The sequence below is a fragment of the Phalacrocorax carbo genome, chromosome 8 (genome assembly GCF_963921805.1).
Source record: "Phalacrocorax carbo chromosome 8, bPhaCar2.1, whole genome shotgun sequence".
NCBI classification, from domain to species: Eukaryota; Metazoa; Chordata; class Aves; order Suliformes; family Phalacrocoracidae; genus Phalacrocorax; species Phalacrocorax carbo.
In genome coordinates this window covers 24407836-24429163 of record NC_087520.1, presented here as the reverse complement: position 1 = coordinate 24429163, position 21328 = coordinate 24407836, and the positions used below count along the sequence as shown (strand labels likewise).

Here is a 21328-nt window from a genome sequence, read left to right as displayed (position 1 = left end):
TTTAGGGGTGCCCATGCTCATTTACCTGCAAAGCCACTGACTGGACACTCAGGTGGGCCTCAGAAGTAGAAGAGGAGCGAACCTGAGATGGCTCAGCTGAAGCACCTCTCCCCCCACTGCCAGTTCCAACGGCATCTCGGTCTGAAGTGTTATGAAGGGAATGGAGTGATTTAACCCCAGGGAGAAGCGCTGGTATCCTGCAGCTTCCCCTCCAACTGCACAATGGCATCCTACCACTTAGAAAGTGTTGTCCAAGCCAGGGTGTCCCAAACAGGAAGGTGTGCTTGGGGAATGTTCACACACACACCAGTACAAAACTGGTGACCACAAAAGGAGTACACTCTCCCTTTGTTGCCAGTACCTCATGATTTTTGCCCGGGAAGGGCTGTACTCACAAATATATCAGCCCCCTGGGCAGAGTTTGGGTTCACTCACTCTCACCATATGTCACTACCCCAGAACCACGCAGACATAGGGATTTCTACTAGCCACCCTCCCACTCCAAGAAAAGTCCCCCCCCCAAACAACCCTCCAACAAAAAGAGTCTTTTGAAGAGCCTCTGCTTTTCCAGGCATAATCCAGGAGGGTCCTGGCCCAGCTCTGACCCCTCATTCCCCCAGGAGCCGGAGCCCAGCACTCTCAGCCCTGGGTGGTCAGAGCCAGACAGGAAGGACCAGGGCCACGTCCCTCCACGCTAAATGTCTGAGGCCAGTGAACTGGCTCCTCTTCTCCTCCCGCAAAACATCCTCCTTTGGGTGAAAGCCAACAACCCTGCAAAGCTCAGCACCACATAAATTTCCAAAGAAACCATTTTCTGGTGCATTACAAGGAAGACAAAAGTAGGTGGAGGAAGCCAGAGCCCATTAGGACCTGGGTGGGATCAAGTTGCCCCACGCTGCGGCAACAGAAGCTCCAGCTCCAGCAGATCTACTCAACGCAGGGAGAGCCAGACTCTTTTCAAAGGTTACACTTGAATAAGCAAAGCCAAGTTACTCTTCCAGATAGCTAACAGGGGCCACAGCAGCCGTTAGAATCCACGCCATCCAGCCTGCTATTTTTAGATCATCCACAAGGAAGGAAACCTCAGACAGCCATCAGCATGAGCTGAACTGCTGCTCCTCAGCTGCTTGGCCAGCACCGCAGTAGCTGCTCCACCCAGGCGGTCTCACTTCTGACACTGGCAGGATGGATGAGACTTGCAGAGGGCTTGCGGAGGTCACCAGCATTGCAGGCCCCACCCCTCCATCGCAGAGCCTGGCTACGGCTGCCAGCATGAAACAGGTAGATCAACAAAAAACCCTCACCCAAACAACCGAAAACCTGAGCTGGTTGCTGGTGCGGGCCTTTCTAAGCCCAGGGAGGGGTGAGTGGTCTGCGATCTTCAGAGAAAACGAAGCCCGGGGAACAGAAAGCAAAGCTTCCCTCTCCAGCAGTGATTTTGCAAGGCCCCGTGGCTGCATCCTGCGCACGAGAGGCAGCCTTGGCTCTGCACTCGGGTTGCAATCCAAAGCTGCTGTGAAACGTGCTTTTGGCAGGGACGACCTGGCCTGGGGAGTACAACAGGGAGGCCCTTAAATAGCAGCAGCAGAGGAGAAGGAGCAGCCAAGCAACTGCAAAGGATGAGCCACAGACAAGGGAAGGTGGAAAGAACTTCCTGATGTGCCGGGACGATTAATGAGAGGCTTTTTTTTCATGCCCCAAGTCCCCAGAAAATAAGACTGTCCTTCATCTCTCTTCTGAGGTCCTACCTGACACTCAGAGCACCGTAGCAGTTCCTAGTCAATGTGGGCAGCCTTGAACAGGCAACATATGCACAGACTGAACCCTCTGCAGATCATCTATGTTTTGGACACCTGGGCTTGCAGCCAGCATCCTGTCTTGAGCTGCTTTTAGAGGCTCTGAGAACTTTTACATGGAGAGAAGAGGCTGGCACCCATGGTCCTGTGAAAAATAGGACAAAAATGACCTCCCTCCACACTGGCCTCTGCAGCATCCTGCTGCTAAACAGAGTCCTAAATCCCCAAAACATAAGCTAGAGGAAATAAAAATAAAAATAAAAGCAATGCCATGGTCTGCGCCACGGCAGGGGCAAACTCGATCCCCAAGCAATGCAGGTGGTGATGGATGTATTGATTTATTACCGTAAGAGAGGCTTCTCCTTCTGCCTGAGCAAATCTGACTGGTGCCACCAAGCATCAAGTAAGACCAAGGAGTCGGGGGGCACGGAGCTGTGGCACTCACCGGACGAACTCAGCTGGCTGGCCCTGGCCGGGATGTGAAGCTCCACCGGGCCGGGTCGCACATCGGAGCTGTCGGAGGGACCGTGACCCTCTGTCTGTCCCGCTGGGGAAGAAGCAATCTCAGCCAGCACTTCCAGGTCCTTCAGGATAACCTGCAGAGAGAGGGACAGCATCGGATGAGTATGCACAGGGGCAGAAGCAGCCAGCGGGGTGAGCTTACCTTTCCAAACCCATGGCTGGAGAGGGTAAGATGGAAAGCAAACACCAAATCCTAGCAAATCAAGAAAGGCATAGGGAAAAGAGGGCAACCTATGAAGTTCAAAATGGAAAATTCAAATGATTGCAGAGGAGATGGGGCAGGAAAGAGAAAATGGAGAAAAACCCAGTTTCTGCTCTGCGAGTCCCAAGGGAACATGTGAAATTAAATCTAATTTATGGAACCAGGAGCAAGGCTTGCTTCTCCCTCTTTCCACTTCAGGGAGGTCTGGATTTTGCTTCCCTACCTACTTCATAACTGCAGACGTGGCACAACCCCAGCAAGGGCATGGGGATGCTCTTGGTGGCAAACATCGGTCTGCCTGCCTGCCCTCCTGTACCCTGTTCAGGGTGGCATCTGAGAGCAGGCTCAGTTGCCTGAGCTCAGGATGGCAAGGCAGAGCTGCCATTTGGATTTCACAGCTCTTTCTTTCCAGAAGTCACTGAATTAGTCCATATATAGCATTTCTGGAGAAGTTGTTATGGGGTGGGGTTTTTTTTTTTTTTCATCCTCAACCCTTCTCATGTCTCAGGCTATTTTGGGTCCCCCTTCATTCAAATGTCATTGGGTCTAGAAGTTTCATCAGTTGTCCCTGATGCTCTGACCATAGCAGGGCGACGCGGAGCAGAAAGGCTGCTAAAAAGGGCTGACTGCCACGTCTAACCCACCAGCATCCAGCATAGCACATCCCTGACCATGCCTTGCCCACCAGCGCAGCATCCCAGGCTTTCCACATGTTCTCACAAGGCATCTTTTTGAGGAGCTGCAGTTACATGGGAGTTTTAGCTTCTGAGCCTACCAAAAAACCACCCTTACCCCTGGAAAAAAAAAAAGACAATTATGTCTTTTTTTGATCACATAGAACTTGAAAATATAACCCCTGAAAATGAGAAAGAGAAGCCCCAGGGTTTCTCCACTGCAGATATCTTAAGCTTTTTTTTGTTGTTGTTGTTTGTAATTAGGGCTGATTTTTAAGCCCCAGCAGCCTTTGAGCAGGCAGCGAGGCATCCAGGCTTCAGCGCAGAGCTGGCCGTGGGGAAGCAGCCTGCCGTGGGCTCCAGCACGCCTGGGAAAACCCTATGCCTATAAACATGGTTAAGTCCCAGCCCGTGGCTCCCCCAGGGGATGAAAAAAACATAAGATAACAACAACTTGTGCAATGAGGAGCTATAACGCTGCTTGTCCCTGAAGAATATGGCACCTCCGTGATGCTGTCAAGGATGGGACCTCATTGCCACACTGGGCCATCACTGCCATCGCCAGCCTTCATCCTTGTCCACAGAAGTGATCCTGCAATCCTTGGCAAAGGAAGAACCTTGTTCCTCCCTCTCTGCCCAGCTTTGCAGGACTTTCAAGCATTGGTGGCTCAGATAAAGCAATGCTGATGATATTTTGTTCCAAGCAGAGAATTCCCCTGAGCAGAGCTCATGACACCTGGTCTCCTGAAGCCCTATGTAGATTCTCTGGTGGCTAATCACATGGTTCAGCTGAACTTACAGCCTTTGAACAGGGGAAGGCACTAATATGGGTTGCAAGCTCTCACAGCTGGGAAATAACACTTACGGAGGTTTCAAGTCTCATTGGTTTGGGCTACAACTGGCAAAGCAGCTCAAGGCTTGGCTACCCGGACTGGCATGTGGGTGAGAGCCAGGACTCTTGTTCATGCTACTGCTTTTGCCCAAACCCAGCATGCGTGCCAACACAACCCGAATGACATGTCCTACTATGCCAAGGCCGTATCAACACATGGACCATGTACCACACGAACCAGCCGCCCGTGATTGCCACCCTGCTGCATTTGCTGCTGCCATGATCCCCGCCTAGAGCCTACCTATCCAGCTGAACGCTTGGGTTGTTGTCCAACACAGACTTCATCAGCAGCTTTCGCAGCATCAGGAAACAGGACCAAGACTCTGGGCTGGGCAAAAATCACCCCTGCTGCTTCCCAAAGCATTTACAAGCTGTGTCTTATCCCATGAGGTTGGATCCTCGATCCAACCTCCCAGAGCTGTGTGCTGAGTCCCATCTCTGAGATGCTGCTTGGGCTTGGGATGCTCCAGCCAGGCTGCCTAGACAGTAGTGATCAGCACCACTGAGGGCATGGCTGGACCTCTCAAGCTTTGGAGAGGTTGAGGGGTGCCCCCCCAAAGCAGCCACAGAGGTCACAGGCAGGAGGTGGAAAAAGCAGCGTGGGCTGGATTTTGCAACTGAAAAACATGGAAGACATAAGTAGCAGGAGGGACAGGTGCATGAACACCTGAAGGAAGAGAAGGAGCAGGTGGATGCAAAGACCTGGAGTTTTCCAGCCGTGTGAAAGAGACAGGGATCTCTGGCTCCTGCTGCTTCTTCCTCACATGCTCTGGAGTGGGTTCTCAGCCAGGGACAGAGGAAAGCCAGGAGCACTTGGTATGCACTGCACATCCCTGTGCTAAGCAAAGCTGGAGCCAGCGGCTGGCTTTGTGCAATCGAGGAGGCTGTAAGAAAGCAATATCCTGCCGTTGCCATGGCAACAGGCCGGCCGTGCCAGGAGCAAGTTGGTCCCATCAGTCAGGAGCCGAGCGGCCGTCGGGCCCGACAGTGCTGGAGCAAAAGGGCCAGAGCCATTCCTAGTTGCCGGGCGAGGGTGTGACCCTGATGGGCAGCCTAGAGGAGCAGCTACTGAGAATGTTTTCCCAGCCCAGAAGGGATTTCTATGAAGGTTTCCCAGTGGTGATGAGATGTAGGGCGGTATGCCCCTGCTCCGGGCGAGCATGGGGCTGGTTACAGTGTGAACTGGAAGGAGCAGGGGAAGAAGCACCATGATGGATGGGGAGACCCTGCCGACATTGCAAGCTGTTCCCAGCATGGGCATGAAGAGAAATGCAGAGCAGAGCAGGGAGAGCTCTTTGTATGGCCAGGGGACAAGGAGCAGGTTGTCAGACAGTTAGAGATAAGCTGTTATAAGTAAGCAGCTACTTCTCCTCCCTGGCAATAGGTAAGACTTCTCCCTCTATTGCCTCTAGAGTATGGATTTTGAGGGCACACGAAGCTGTCGGTCTCTCTGGCTTCTCCAGATCTAGGTCAGGTTAATTTGCTGCTTGTTCTGGTTGAATGGAGCCACGACCAGCTCTGCCATTGGTGGTGCAGGGGAAAAGCAGCTCCCAAATGGCATGTGGTGGACAGACACACCTCCTGCATGCAAAGTATCGCCCTGATGCTCCTGGGGAAGACTTTGCCTCTGGCCAAAACGCTGGGCTGGCCCATTGCAGAGGAAGGGGAGGTGACCCCAAATCCACTGCAGACCCCTGGAGAGCGAGACTCGGCACCCTGCAGCACATACTGACTACCAGGACACCAGGGTAGGCTGCACCGGCAGCTCTTGGGGTACACACAATGGGAAGGATAGGGACTGAGCTCCTGAAGATACTGTCCTTGCTCATATTTATAGAAAAGTTTAAAAAAAAAAAAGGTGAAAAGATTAGAATGCCTGTGCGCAGCAGGGGGGTGCTCACAGGCAGCCTCGGATGTCCCAAGGCAATGAAACAGGTCATGCAATACCAGGCACGAGCTTATTCTTGCCAAGGAGATGGGAATCCAGCTGAAGCAAGATGTCACCAAGGTGGAGAACATGATGGTTAAGGGCTACAAAGCACTTCTTCAAAGGCCACCAAGATCAGGGTGGCTGTGGAAAACCCCACGGCTCTACCAGGATCAGCAAGGCAGTGGGGTGGAGGAGCGACCCAGTGGGGACCAGGAAAGCTGAGGATGCTGCTGCGTGCTTCCTCCTGCTCCACCGCTCCCGTACAGCCCCTTGCTGCCACAATGTGCACTGAGGCTTCCCCAGAGGGCTTCATTTAATTTGTTTTATTTTTTTTTCCTTCCTCCAAACCTTTTAGCTGCAGCCAGGGGAGGGGAGGCAAGCACAAGCAGTCAGTCCTGGAGCCAAGAGTGGCCAGCAGCGAGGCTGGCCAAGCCCCAGACACACACAGTGTGAAAAGCAAACTTGCGTCCCCCCACCTCCACCGGCCTTAAAGACAGAAAAAGAAAAGAAAAACCACCATTAATCTTCCCACACCAATTTAACCAGACCTCTTTTCAGGTCCCCGGCACAGCAACTTTTATTCTCTGATCTTGCCAAGACCCTTTTTTCCCTTTACAGCCGACGGATATCAGCCTGCGGCCGGGAAGGGCTGGGGGGCAGAGGGAAAGCAGCAGGACTGGGGGCTGCTTCTCTCCTCCCCAGGGTAGATCCTGCCAAGTCATGCTAACGAATGCTCACAGCATCAGCAAATACAGCAGTCAGTGTGGGGGTAATGTAGCCATAACCACCTGAAACCAAGCTGCAGCCTGAAAACTCCCTGTCCTCCCTCTTGCTTTTGCAAATCCCACATTTGTCCCTGCTGCTGGCATGCCAGGGCCAGGCCTGCAGCAGCCTGAGTAGCAGGAGCAGAAGCACTGTCACAGCTCAGGGTACCTCTTTAAATGTGTTTAATTAGCATACAGGGATATTAACAGGCATGCCACCTGATGTCAGTTGAAGGGTGGGATGCCAGTGAGGTATTCCTTCATGTATTACAGGGAAGGGAAGGAGGCAGGACAGGTCCAGCCAGCGGGACAGGGCTGCAGGAAGCTGGAGCTGCCCCAGAGCATCTCCACCAGCCATACTGCAGCAGGGTGAACACCTGCAACCCCTTCAAATTCAGCATCCAGAGTGCCAGTGCTTATGAAAGGCACAGGGTTTGCTTTTATTTGCTACCCTGCCTCCTATTCAGCACCTCCCTCTGCACCCCAGGGAGCCAGGGACCCAAAGACAAGCTCACCAAATCCTGCACCCTACACCTTCATCCCACCCTGGACCCACCCTGAGCCAGCTCCCCAGGACAGGGATTGCCAGCACCTCCACAGCAGACAGGTTTTCAAGAGTTTTAGTCTGCTCCATTACTTCATCTGTGGTTTAAGCCGGGAACGCTGCAAGTGCCTTCTGGAAACCGCCTTGACCCCAGACTGCCAGTTTACTGCTGCCAGGATATGTTCAGTATATGTATAAACTGTATATGCATATATATACGCCAGCCATGTAATTATGGTCTGGAACTGGTGGTGAGCCAAGAAGATCCCTGTGGATCACACTCCCCCCAAGAAACTTCCTATTCCTGCACGATGCAGTGCACAGATTGTCTTTCAATCCAATGCCCTTGCAACGCCTCGAGTCCTTGGAGAAAGAATCACCCCATCCTGCTTTAAGACTTCTGCTTAGGGGCTGCTTCCATCTACGGCAAGCTGGGCTGACCACACTTCCCATCATCCAACTGAAATTATTTACCCTTCTCTGTACCCCATCATTTTGGTCATAAGCTCATCTTCAGTGTAACCTCCCTCTTGCAAACGAGTAGCCCCTCTTCTTTGGTACCTTGTAGCTTTGAGCCTCTCTCCAGAGAAGCTTTACCACCAAAAAAATTAAAATAAAAGCCAGGCACACGTACATCAGAGTTCTCCTCTTTGCAGTCTTTAGTTTACACCCACTGCTTTGCATGGGGTCACAATATTTTGTCCATGGCGAATTAAAGGCTGGGAGCTGGAGCACAATGGCTCTAAAACCAACAGAGCAAAGCTCCAAGCCAAACCACACTAAGACAGCTATTCGCTTTGGCACAAGCTTTTGTTCAGCTTCATCGTACTAGGAATCAGGCGCAATGGGAGAAGTTCGCCAGGATTTAGCATGACAACACAGCTCAGAAAGCAGGGCAGAGACCTGGGCTTTGAAACCCTGCGGTGCTGGAGCAGGACACGCAGAAGGGGTGTAGGAGTTAACAATAAAGGAGAGATATGAGTATCAGTATACCACCATACCTGGGGTTCTTCCTTCCCTAATTTAATACTGGAAACCCAAGAAGCGGGCAAAATGCTTCAGCTTGTCATGGAGAAGTTGGCTTGAAGGTCATGCAGATGTTCAAGTCCACCACTACCTCCACAGTGGTAGCCCAGGCTCAGCTAACCCTCTCTAGAAAAGGGTACCAACTCTCATCCAGTGCCAGGAGAAGGGTTCTAGGGATGCTCTAGGAGATACAGCTGCAAAAAGCAAGCTAAGAAACCATTTGTATTGTCTTGCTGTATTCAAAGCCTTGCCTAGCCACTGCATAAATGCAGGTAGGTTTTCACGTTAGCAGTGCTGAGCGGAAGCCAGAGTCTATCCTGCTTCACACCAGACTCCAGCTCCACCTCATGCGTCATTCCTGCATGAGTCAGACAAAAGTCCCAGCACAACTTCCAAACCCCAGCAAGACTGAAAGGAGCAAATAAGTAAACAGGAACATGTTCAGTTGTAAAGCAACAACTCCATTTTGGAGCTGGAGAAAGGAAAACAAAGCAAAGAATGAAATCCAGCAGCGTCACTGCTTCACAGTTTTCTCAGAGATGCCCTCACTGCCTGTTGTGTCCACCTGAACTCAGCACCTGGCTCCATCCGGAAGGGACTCAGGGAACTGAACAGCTACATCAGAAGCTGCATTTGCACCAGGAGCTTGCAGAGGAAGATGACCCAAAGAGCAGCTCCTCCTTCTGACAGTGGTGCCTTTAACCTGTGGGTGGAAAGGTCCAACCCATTGCTCCCAAAAGGCTTTGACTTTTCACCTTTTCTAATATCAATTCTTCAGCCAGGTGTCAGGGCTGCGAGACTTGCACTGACAAAAGGAGCAGCTTGTGCAGAAAAACCCATTCCCAGCAGGATCCTGTTAGTCTTGGAGCGGCATGGAAGTTTTTAAGCACATCAAATTTTAACTGGGGCTTTTAAAGATTGCCTTTAAAACAGGTCTCAAATGCGGGACAGAGCATCTCACTGCTGGGGAAGCACGGGAACCGGCAGGAGGTGACGCAGTGCAGCAGTACAGCATCTAACAGCCAGAGAGCCTTGTATCCCGACTTGTCTACATATCAAAGGGAACTGCTTGCTTCAGCTTCGCTCCAACTTCTCTGCGCTGCACTGCCTTTGTGAATCTTAACTACGTTTCTTGACCATTTCTTTACTGGCACAGGAGAAATGGGTAGGAAGGGGAACAGGAGAGAAGGCAGAGATGACTCAGGACACTGCAGATGCATCATGAGATACTGGCCCCTGTTCAGCATGGGGAAAGAGATGCAACACCTTGTGCTACTTGAAGGATAAAAACAGGTGTGACAACTTAAAGGGCGTGGATCGGGCTCCCACCAGCATGACTCCCTCCTTGCTTTGGGCTTCATTATTTATGGCAAGTGCACAGAGAGACTCGGAGCAGCTCAGCAAAGCCAGACCTTAAAAATAAGGTGTCTGAGCAGTCTTTCAGACTGGTGCAAAGCCCTGACTAGCACTGGTCCTCCCAAGGATGGCTTCAGAGCGCATCAGGAGAGCAACAGCTAGCCTCCAAACCGAGCACAGAGGCCAGGGGATCTGCAGGCACTGCACAAGGACGTTCAGCCTTGCTGCGAAGAAATATGGTACCAGCACTGCTGCCCAGCCAGGTTCCCTTGGGGAGGGCAGCATTGCAGGATGAAGACAGCAAAAAAAGCCCTGAAGGTGTGTGTACACCTTGTACTACGCCACACAACATGTGGAGCCCTACCTGGAAAGGGAAGAGAGATGCTTTCTGATCAGACAGCTGATGGGTTAGCTCACATAGGACCCCACACTAACCCGGTGATCCCCAGCCTGTTATCCAAGAGCTTCTGAGGATCCTGATCTACTCTAGGACAACACAAATGTGCATACAAATACTGTATTGAGCAGGGAGTAATGGCTAAGAGAGCACCCTGCATCCCCTTTTCTAATAGGCATTGACATTGCAGGTTAGCTAGCTCAATCTGTCCTCATCATTCCCAAAATGCCTATCTCAGAACTCCCCTACTATTTCAGTCATTTCTATTTCCTCTGCAGAAAGCAGCAAATCTGGTTGGGAGCCAGCTGAGCAGTGGTGTTTAATGGATTAACTCATCTATGGATTTCCTTAAAAAAAAAAAACAAACAACAAAAAAACCAAACCTCCAAACATTTAAATAAATAGAAGACAGGATTAAATAAATCAGCTTAAAATTACTTTTGAGCCATTCCCAGTTATGTCACATGGAGGAAATGCATCACCAGGGTCCTTTCTTCACTGCTTTTTTCAAATATTAATAAGCAGTGTAATTGCAACATGACTCACTGCGATCTCCTGCCAAGCTGGAGAGACTATCTACAAGATGCAGGCTTTCTAGAGCATTGCAAAGGCAGATATGTGCTTGGGGACTCTTTTGGAAAGGTTTGCGTCGTAAGCAGCAGGGTATGGAAAATGGCCAGGCAGTTGCTTGCCTTTGCAAATGCAAGTCATTCCCTCTTTTGCTTATTCCATTCCCTCCTCTCTTAACAACCCCCTTGCACACAGGAGTTATTGCAGGGTTGGGGTTTGATGCCCCGAGTGTGTAAGGCAAAGCAGATAGCACGTGATTTTTTATTCCATGAGGAAGGTCTGGGCTGAGAAACCAGCCAGGATCATTTGCAGCTCTGGGCAAGAGGTATCCAGCTGATGGTAGAAGGGCTACCAGTGCCTGGGCCAGCTGTACGCTGAAGCTGCCAGCCTCCCACCCAAGCACTAGAAAGGCTCCAGGATGCAAGGAAGAGGGTAGAAGATGACAAAGATGCCAAAATTGCGATGACCAGAACCAGAAAAGAGGAAGACAGACAAGGAAATGGGAAAATGGTACAGCATCTCAGGAAGGGACCGTCCTGGGAGATGAAGAGCACTGTGCTCAGAGGGCAAGGCACAGGCAGGAGAGCGAAGGCAGAGCAAGCTGGCTTACTCATTGCTGCCTGATTTTCTTTGCTCACTTCCAAGCTGAGTGGTTCCCAGCCAAGCTGATACCACTGGGCATCTACTGCAGCTCCACCAGGCAATGCTGACACTGCCCTGCTAGCGGTGGGTGCTGCTTAACTGCCTCACAACTTCGATTTTGCAGTGCTAGCTGGACACAATCCCCTCTACACCCCTACAGAGCTGTTTTAAGGCACCCAAATTCCTACTCACCAAGGATCTAACCATGACCCAGCCCCATAGGAAAGACACCAGCTCTGGAACCTGAAGCCCCAGTTGTCTTCTCAGGCAGGCAAAAAATGATTTTTAGGAGTTGGCTTTGAAGGATCAACTCTCAGAGATGGAGAAGAAGGTTTATACAGAGGGTCCCAAACACATCAGCCTAACAGATACAGGTGGCAGCTACCTGCAGGCTCTGCCTTGGATCAAGAAGATTTTAGCTAACAGGGTGAAATTTCCTAGTGCCAACACTGGCCAAGCCTCACAAAACCCCTTGATTCAACCCACAAAATCCAAAGCCTAGATAGATGTGGAGACAGTATGCTTTCAGGAGGCAGAAGCTGCAGCACTTACCTCATCTGACTCATCTGAGAGGGTCCGCAGCAAGATGGGGAAGAGGCTGTCGGTGTGTCGGAACATCTACAACAAGAAAGATGGACCACATCAGTCCTGCAGGCCTGGTAACCTCCTGCCACAGGACCTCTCGCCCTGGGGGAGCCTGCTGAAAGCTTCACCAGCATTTTCCATCTGAGCTGGAGGGCTCTTCCTTAAGCTAGCGGGTATCCAGCAGCCAAAGGCTTCTCAGAAAAGGCACGTGGACACTCAGGTACAATGCTACCGAGATAATTACCGCCAATTCAAAGGCAGGGAGCAGTTTGGGAACAGACAAGCTCAGTCCCACAGAGGAAGCAGGAGGCTCACATGCCGAGTCCCTGACCTACCTTACGAGGAGTCTTGATGTATAAGTGGTAAAGCCATTTCAGGACTGCAATTCTGGTCATCATCCCAATGGATGTGTCATGAAGGTGGCAGTCCAACACCTGAACTATTCCATCCAGGTTCAGGGTCACCTGGATCCTCTCAGAGCTGCATGGAAAGGAGAGAAGCTGGTTCAGCGCTGTAATGTCCAATTCACTCCTCCCACAGTGGGGAAGTCTACAACACACCAGAGGCTGCATCAAACATCTCAGCCCAAACCCTAAGAAACCTCAGCATGGCCACCCACATTTCTTATTCTGTCCATCCAGATCTGCTTGTGGCAAACCCAAGAACTGTGCTCAAGTCTTCAAGAGTTATGACAGCCAGGAAGCAAGCTCCAGGCTGGCAAGCCTGCGGGGTCATGGCTGGGCATGGCCAGGTTTGCCCATGTGGCATAAGTAGCTCCTGACTAGCATTACAAGATGGGGAAGCACAGTGAGAGATACAGCAGCGCACCAAAAGCTTGCTTTGGAAACAACAGAAATCTTCCAGGCTTCAAGGCTTACCACTTTCCCAAACCAGCTGGTACCTACACATGACAAGACACCACACTAGATAAATCCAGTACCATGGCTATGTTGAGAAACTGGTCTGTATCACAGTCACCAGGTTTGGTGTTCAAAGAGTAGAGATCCATAAAACACATTCAGACTCCAGTACAAGTTTTACTAGTTCAAACATCTCCAGAGAACATCAACCCAGATGCCCTCAAACTCCACTAGTTGGCGCCACCCAACCAGGTGAGGACATCCAGTTTCTGCTAATCCCAGCAGACTCGTGCTGAGGGCTGCAGATGGTGCCTTGGCTGGTAGTGTTTTTGAGATACAGCTCTCTGCTACAAGGCTGCCTTGAGAACATCATCTTGTTTCCCAAAAGCCATCTCAAAAGATGGGTCATCTTGGTCATCAACCAGGGATGAAAGCAAACTTAGTTCACCCCTAGATCCAGAACCCCCTTAGTTCACCAGGACATGGCCTCTTTTAATACCACTGACAGCCTGCAGACTCTTACTACGGTGAAAAACACCCCAGTTTTTCCCCAGACAGTTATGACCTGCACATAACCTGACAGGAGATCCCAATGCAGAAGAGGTCATGTTACAGCATTTTTTGCCCTGTTTGTAATCCTGAGTCTTTCTGATGTTTTCCCACCTCCTCAACAGCAAGGATGTGGGATGTACCTGTTGGAGGAGACTAGGTTAAGGAGAGATGGTTGGACCTCAGATGGTTGGAGCAGACCTCCAAGAGGTAGCTGCATTGAAGAGCTAAGTCACTCCTGTCCTACCCAAGCTACTGAACTATTCAAGGCTGGACCAGACTCTTGATGATTTTTTTAGCATGCACAGAGCTGCTCTGCATCTCGTTTGATAAGAAATCCTAAGGGGCAGGCTTCTCATGGTATAATTTGCAAGTAGAGCTGCAGTGTAATAGGATTTGATCTTCTCCAGGACACAATTTGTAAGGGCGATATGAGGAGGCTGCGGCCCCTCACAGCCCTGCAGGTATCTGACTATTTGATTTGCCTCACGTAACAGATGCTGGGGTCTGTAAATTGCATTTTGAGTTGGACTAAGTTTCACTTCGAAGTTGCAAATAACCACCAAGGGCCAAATGCTCAGGCGTGCAGAACCAAGGGGAAGGAGGGACCCAGAGCACGGGGAGTCTGGGAGAGGGGATGTCTAAGGGGGTAGCAACCCAGGCAATGTAATCCAGCCTCAACCAGCCCTGTATCTGGTTTTCCTGCAAAACCAGCTCCTACTGCAGCAGTGAAGCCTGCCATCCACCTGGCATGGGGCTCCTGATGGAAGAGGAGCATGAATCGTCGACCTGGTCACACCAAAATATGCATTGCTTGTGCAGGATGGGGAAAAAACCTGAGGGTATTGTGTGTTTTCAGAGGGAAGCAGCTGAAAGGATGGCACAGAGAAGCAGCATGTGAAGCTGGCCAGTTCAGAGGTGGCCTTGATGCTGTCACATCCACCAGCTCCGTGCTGCTGCAAGGCAGGTGGGAAGGACACGGGATGGTATTGTTAGAGGAGGACACTGGGCTCAGCACAGCAACAAGCCATTTGCAGCCTGGCTTGTGCCCAAGTTGCTCGTGAAAACACCTTCGCCAGTGAGGTAGCCACCACATGCGAGTGGGCTGTGGGCAGAGCCTGGGTGGCTCAAGTCAAAATCCACCTGAGCTGACCCCAGGAGGTGGCTGGCAGCACTGGGCTCACCTCGAGTCAGCCAGACCCCAGCCATGCCATGTACCACCACCCCAAGGCTCTGCTGGGCTCAGCTCCTGCTAAAAGGGGTGGCAGCTGGGCAAAGCTCCTTGCTGGCTATTGTCTCCCCGCATCAGCCAAGATAAACCGTTTAGGGGGGTTGCCAGCAGAGAAACAGCTCCTTTACTCAGCACAAAACCAGGGCGCCGTCCTGAAAGGCAAAAGGTCCAATGAACATGTGAAATTAGGATAAAAAAATCTCTGCAATGGAGCGCACCAGATTCCCATGGGCTGCTGCCTTTCCAGGGCTTGAAGCTTGCCCCGGCTCTCCTTAATCCCCAGGCAGTGCGGAGTGGGAGCAGCGGTAATGGCATTGCGTTAATGCAATCCTCTGGGCCTGCCATGCCAGCTCCCAGTGCCGGCATCTGCGGCAGGACAGACGTCAGATGCAATTGCTTCTATCTAACCCACTACCCCAGATTGTCCTCTGGAGGATGAATGCGGCCCTGGCACTTGCCTCTGTGGTTTACCTGTGACAGCGAGAACATGTTTTTAGGGTGAACTGAGTAACAATGGGGACTGTACCAGGCTCTCACCTCCAGGTACTGGTACCCTTTGTTCCAGGTGAGTGGTGGAGCAGGAAACCCACTCCCCAGCACATCCCCCATCTCAGAAAGCATCCTCTAGCACAGGAACAGAGCTCACTTTCCCACTGCATTCAAACCACAGTGATAATTTTCACCCCATGTCCCTTATAAATTCATTTTCTCATTTCTCCCCTTTCTTCAAGGGCTTCTGCCATCTCTCTCCTCAGCAGTCACCTTTTCTCTGCCAATGCCTGAGCTGCCATCTCCCTCCTGGCTTCCTGCCTGACCAGCTGCTTTCCTGACCCCATTTTCAGACAAGGTTGAGGTCTAGGCCAGGCTCTAGCCTTTAAGCAGCCTTGCCAAGGGTAGAAATATCCAGGTTCTTTCACTGTGGTTCAAGTCACAAGGGCAGCTCCCATATGGGCTGGCAGCTGTGCTACTCAATGAGCTTGAGCCAGCGGCCAGGAGGTAAATATCTCCTCTCTGCTATTGGTCTCACAAGCTGTCACTTTCTCATCTTCCATCGCTCTCATTTTGGTGCTCTTGGCTTCCTTCTGCTTACTGTGATTTCCAAGTACTGGAAGTGCCCGCAGCACCAGTGCAGGCTGAACTCCCAGGGAAGCAATGAGGCTAAGGTCTAGACAGAGGCATCCAGTCCAACGAGCTGTACATCACCATGACAAGGGCTGGGGCAGCGGGCCTGAGGTCCCCCTCCAGCTCATCTGCCTGACGGCGCATCGGGAGCAGTGAAGAGAACCCATCCCCTCCCTCCAGGATGGAGTGGAGGGCAAGGAGGACCCTCCCTTGGACACCCTGGTCCCAAAAGTTGCAGCAAGGCAGACTCCACCAGAAAAGCTTCTGGAGAATGGGACTCCAAGGTGGGCTTGGTGTGTGACCTCAAGACACGCCATCATGCTGCCTTCAGCCAACCATCCCCTGGGTACTGCAGGGCACCCAGCATTGTCCCTACCCTCCAACCAAATGTTCACCACCTGATGAGCTCCCCAGCTCGCTGGCTGCACCCTCAAGGCGTGCAAGGCTCCGGGCATGGGGCTACAGCGACTTCCAGCATGAGACAAGCAGCAGCAATTTTAGCTTTGTACTAAGCCCTAACTACCACCTTTACAAGTCAGATTTAAATGCAGCCTTGGGCAGTTCAGCCACATGGCAGCAAATCACCCTTTCTGCAGAGCAACAGGCAGCTTTAAGTGTCTACGTACTGCTGAACACCACCCAAAACAAGAAGATTTCTTTGCATCAGGAAGGACCACAAAGGCTCTTTTGGAGCACCCATGTCCCTTACCAAGTTTGGTGAGGGACTGTGGTCCTATCACTCTTGTCCAAATGCCATGCACCTAACTCAGGCAGCCCTGCTAACTGTTTGCCAGCCATGCCTGACCGTCTACCTGATGGGAGGATTAGGAAGTGGTCTCAAACCATCCAGGTCTTGTAATGAAACACTGATGCAGAACCTAAAAGGCACTTCCCAGCTGTTCTGGTCCAGTGACACAAGACAGATGTCTGCATCTTCTTCTGCAGCAGCTCATACTGATGGAAGGAAGCCTGGGCTCTGCTCCAGCAGCCACGCTTCTACCTCCCCTTCCTGAGCTGGGCTCACACCAGCAATCACAGCATTGGTGGGATCAGCTAGGCCACAGGAAGGCTCCAGCACCTCTGAAACACAGTTCTGGTCCAATTCCAATGACGGTTTTTGCAGAAGCTGGAAGCAGGGACCCTCACCTGCACAGGGAGCCCTGCAGCCCCTCCAGCCCTGTGCAGCCAGGCTCTCCCAGGAGGCAGTTTCTGTTCCAGCACAGACATGATTCCCATTTCTCAGTGAATGTCACCAGGAAGCTGGCAATTACCCTGGAAGCATTTTGGAGTGCCAACGGCATGTTTTAGCAGCAAGGGGGAGTGTGCATGTCAGTTTGTGCCCATAGGAACACGCCCAGCATCCATCTATCAAGCGTTCAGACCTCGTCATCTTCTTGGATGGCATCTTCATTGAAGATGCCCCTCTGCAGATGCCGGGCCATGAGATCCTCTGCCCCTGCTGACCGAGGTCCTCCTCCTTTTGCCACTGCTGCAGCGCTATCCCTCTGCAGACATCCGTGCAGGGAGGGCAGAAGGGGGCGTGAGAGCTGGATGCCTGGAGCTGGACCATGCTCCATCACTCGCTCGCCAGGGGAGACTGGGGGAAGGAGGTGGGGGAATGAACAAAAACACAAGCAGAGTGACTTCATCTTAAAAGACAGCTGCAACTTCCTCCGTTTGCAGACTTCCCAGCTTTTCAAAGCAATGCAATGGTTTCCTGCGGTCTTGTCTTGACACCCAGTGGGCATTCAGCATGCAGGCAGCTGCCTGCTCCCCAGTGTGAATTACAGCTGCAAGTGGCTACAGGTGCCAGCTATTGCTTTCTTCCGGCTCCAGGGCCAAGCCAGACAGCCTGAGCAACAGACAGATCACCAGGCAGACATCCAGGGCTCCTGTTGGCCATGTACAGCCCCCACAATCCTCTGCCAGTTCCCCACAATGGGTGTCATGGTGAGAATATTCCAGGTCCCAATGCTGGGCCAGCAGAGATGTCACACAGGATGGGGAAATGAGCTTCAGGGCAGGTAAGCCCCAGGGTAAAGCCCGGCATCCCCTGTTTAGAAAGGGCTTAGGAGGGTTCAAGAACAAGTGCTTCTGTAAAACCAGGACTCTTAGAGACACGAATGGTCTCATTTGCTGTCCCGGATGGTTTTTGCCAGTGCTTGGGGATCTGGCAGACCACTTCAGCTTGTACAGCCATTCTCCTCCTGGCTCTCGGTGACAGTGTGACCAAGTCACCACAGCTCTCCCTGTTTCTGTCCCCCTCTGGTCTTCACTCCTTCTCTTCCCCAGGTGCCCACTCTCCAGCACAGAGATGCAGTTATCACTTTTCCTCCCAGACATAGCACCTCTCCTTTTCCTTCCCCTTCCTGATTTCAGCCCAACACACACCCACTTCTGCACCTGCTAAACTTTAAGGGCTGAGCAGGGTCAGGACGCAACAATCACAGGAAAGCCAGGGAAAACCATTCAGCAGTCACAAAAATCTAGGTGCAAATGAAAAAAAGGTCTGTACTTTCAAGAGAGGAAAAAATTAAGGGCATGATTAAGATGAGGGAGTTGCTGGGCTTTGCAGGAGTGCAAAAAAGGAATGGAGGGGTCCAGATCATCAACCTGAAAAGCCAATGTTTGCATTGCTCTGGGATGCATTATGACGGGCATCACATGTCAGCCTTGCAGGGAGGATACACCTAGAGTAAGGCATCCTATTTTGGGGACCACAACAACAAATAAATATATGCATCAGCACAATGAAAGCATTGGAGATCACAGCTTCTGAGGAAAGGGACTGCAGGCAGCAGAAGGAAAGGAAAGATGCATTATAAGAGCAGATGGATTTGTCCCCAGATTCACTGACAGCTGGATGGGAAGAATGGTATTTGCAGGAGAGATGATTTAGATGAGGTAAAGGGAGAGATTGTGCTGGGCACGGAGCTGCTCTCTGCAGGTGCAGGGCTGACTAAGGCCATGCACGGCTCGCAGGGGGAGAGGCTGGCAGCAAACGCTGCTGAGACCCCTCGCCTCTCCGGCAGCTGGAGCTGGATGGCGCAGCCCCAGGTACAGCCCCACAGCACCGTGCCGTGGTGGGCTGCCAGGACTGCAGCTTGGAGGGCTGCGGTGCCCAGAAGGAGGGTCAGCACTCTCCAGGCTCTTCTGCCAGCCCTGGATGGTTCACATACCACCTTCTCATGAGGTCTCTGCACCTCTGGCAGACCAGCAAACCGCTGTTCCCCTACCACCATTCCTCTGCAAAGGCAGGGGAGAACCAAATGCCTCCTATTTTGGCCAAGCTAGAAGAGCCATAACCAAGTCAACCGTCCACTTTCACCCTATCTTTCAGCTGGAGTGCCCAACCATGGGGGCTTGAAGACAGGTGAGGTGCAGAACCCTGAGGCACAGACACTTGCTGCCTCACCAGACCTCCCTGGGGGGTTTGCAATATCTCCTGCAGGGCAAATACCTCAGTTTGCCATGAAGTCAAGACATTTTTGTGCAAATGCATCAGAGAGAAGCAGTCAACTCCTACAGCATCCCCAGTCATCCACTCCACTATGGCCAGGGGACCCCAACCGCTTTCCAGCTCAGACCATCCTTCCCCGTAGCTTTGTCAGCATCTGTCAGTCATCGTCTATACTCTGAGAAGCCTTTTCTTCTACTCAAGCCCCTCTGAAGCAACAGACAGACCCTACCTGGTTACTGTGAAGACACTGCTGTTGCTGAAGTTGGAGTCACCAGATGCATCCAGAGAGCCTGGGGGCAGATAAAAAGGAGCCACAGTTAGTGGGATTGCAGGGAAGGTGGAGAGCAGGACTGGGAGGCTGGAGAGCTGCATGACCTTCTGCAAAGACACCACCAGCCACTGTTTGAGGGTCTGGGGACCCCAAGGATCCTTTCTGCCTGCAGTGTGCTTTTTACACTCCTTGTCAAGCTCTTCTCCATTGCTAAAAGTACCAGGCAAAGCTGGTACAGGACTGCACTCATCTGGCAAAACACAGGCTGTACAGCTTCAGACCTCTGCCCCGTACTGCATCTCCCCCTCTGTAATGGAGGCCCAGACACATCCTTCTGATGGTTTCAATCATTCCTGAAGAAGGAGCTCAAAACTGCAGAGCTGCCTTCCATCATCCAGATTTCAATGCCCAGAGAAACCACACAATGACAGGAAAGGCTGAATCCAACCCAGGATACCTCCACCTGGCCAGCTCTCCCACAGCATGACTCTATGTGGAAGCCAAGCGATCCAAACAGCCTTCCAACCACTGCTCCATGCTAAACCTGGGTCTTACAAGCACAGTGACAAAGCATGACAGGATGAATTTGGCTGTTCATGTCCCCTTGTGCCAACTGCCTCTCCTCACACACAGCACAGTGCTGCCACATCAGCACAAGCAGGGAGCAGAGCTGAGAGTTTGTGATGCAAAAGTATCACAGGTTTATCTGATCCTGGCTGCTTCCAGGTTCAATCTGACCCCAAAGGGGTAGAGATTAAAACAATTAAACTTTCTGTTGATGTTTTAAAGCCCTTGTGCAATGGATTTTAATAAAAGGGGGTATTCTTGGGACAAATAAGGAATAAAAAAGAACATGTTTTGCTGCTGTGCTATTGCACTACATTTTTCCCCTCCATTCTTTCCAAAAAAGCTGCTGCATTGGCCGGGAATCGAACCCGGGCCTCCCGCGTGGCAGGCGAGAATTCTACCACTGAACCACCAATGCTGCCCTGTCCACTACCCGCACACCCTGGCTGCCTGCTCCTGCTGGTCTTGCACCCTGCCACCTGCCTGCCGACCCACACAGCTCCCTGCCTCCTCATCTTTTACCCTGCTGCTGTTGTACAATAAAACCCTTCAGACCTTTAATCCCCACCTTCTTGCTCCCTCTCATGGCAGGATTTTGCAAAAGCCACTTGCGGACATATTGCAGAAGAGCACTAGGCTGAACGTGCAGCCCCAGAATAAAATGGATTAGCCCATGTGATTTAAATGTTGCACATATTTCACATGCTTGGACAACAAAGATGTGCCAGAAGTAGCATCTAGTCATCCCAGAACAACCGCATCAAAGGGATGCTGGAAGGCTAAAGCCTTCTTACTTCTGACTTCTGTTTTCAGGTATCAGTCCGCCAGGACCCTCTCTATTTACTTTTGTCTCACTTGAACACTCTTCCAGGTCTCCCACCACACTTCCAAGCTTCTGCCTTTTCTGTTCTGGAAATTTTAGGACTGGAACAATACCTGCATGATGGTCTCAAGATCACCATGAATTTGGAAAGGACTCAAAATTCTTCTCATTTCTCTTCTTTACCCTTCCCCAACATACACATCCTCCACACATGTGTTGATGCTCTCAAGGAGTAACGCAGCTTTCTCAGCTCTGCTTTGGCTGATGGTAGCTCCTCGCAAACCAGCCACTGCAGGACAGGTGGGCTATTCTCTTCCCACATTCTGCAGTAGACACTAATTTGTTAATTATATATGGCCTTTTTCAGGTCAACTTAATGACTAAGTTGAAGTGCAGTGCAGTGCAGTGAGGGGATGGGGATGCTCACCAGGAAATGCAGCACTGCTTGGGCTCCAGGCCAGATCGGTGACCCTGCTACGCAGACAGCACCAAAAGTGTCTGTGTCAGCAGAGGATCATTGGTGAAACAAGACTCCAAGGCACAAA

The 21328-nt window shown here is 51.5% G+C and overlaps 1 protein-coding gene and 1 non-coding gene across 2 annotated transcripts in view; both read right to left on the bottom strand.

Annotated features, from left to right (window-relative positions):
• The window catches only part of VAC14 (VAC14 component of PIKFYVE complex), a 65887-nt gene that overhangs the window by 32183 nt on the left and 12376 nt on the right, over positions 1-21328 (bottom strand). The window contains exons 10-13 of the mRNA XM_064459218.1: positions 19352-19412; positions 12236-12380; positions 11868-11933; positions 2242-2392 (exon numbers count right to left, since the gene is read on the bottom strand). Coding sequence (XP_064315288.1) covers positions 2242-2392; positions 11868-11933; positions 12236-12380; positions 19352-19412 — 423 coding nt within the window. The remainder of the gene's footprint in view (positions 1-2241; positions 2393-11867; positions 11934-12235; positions 12381-19351; positions 19413-21328) is intronic.
• TRNAG-GCC (transfer RNA glycine (anticodon GCC)) lies at positions 20308-20378 on the bottom strand. Its single transcript has one exon. It is a non-coding gene; the product is annotated as a tRNA-Gly (tRNA).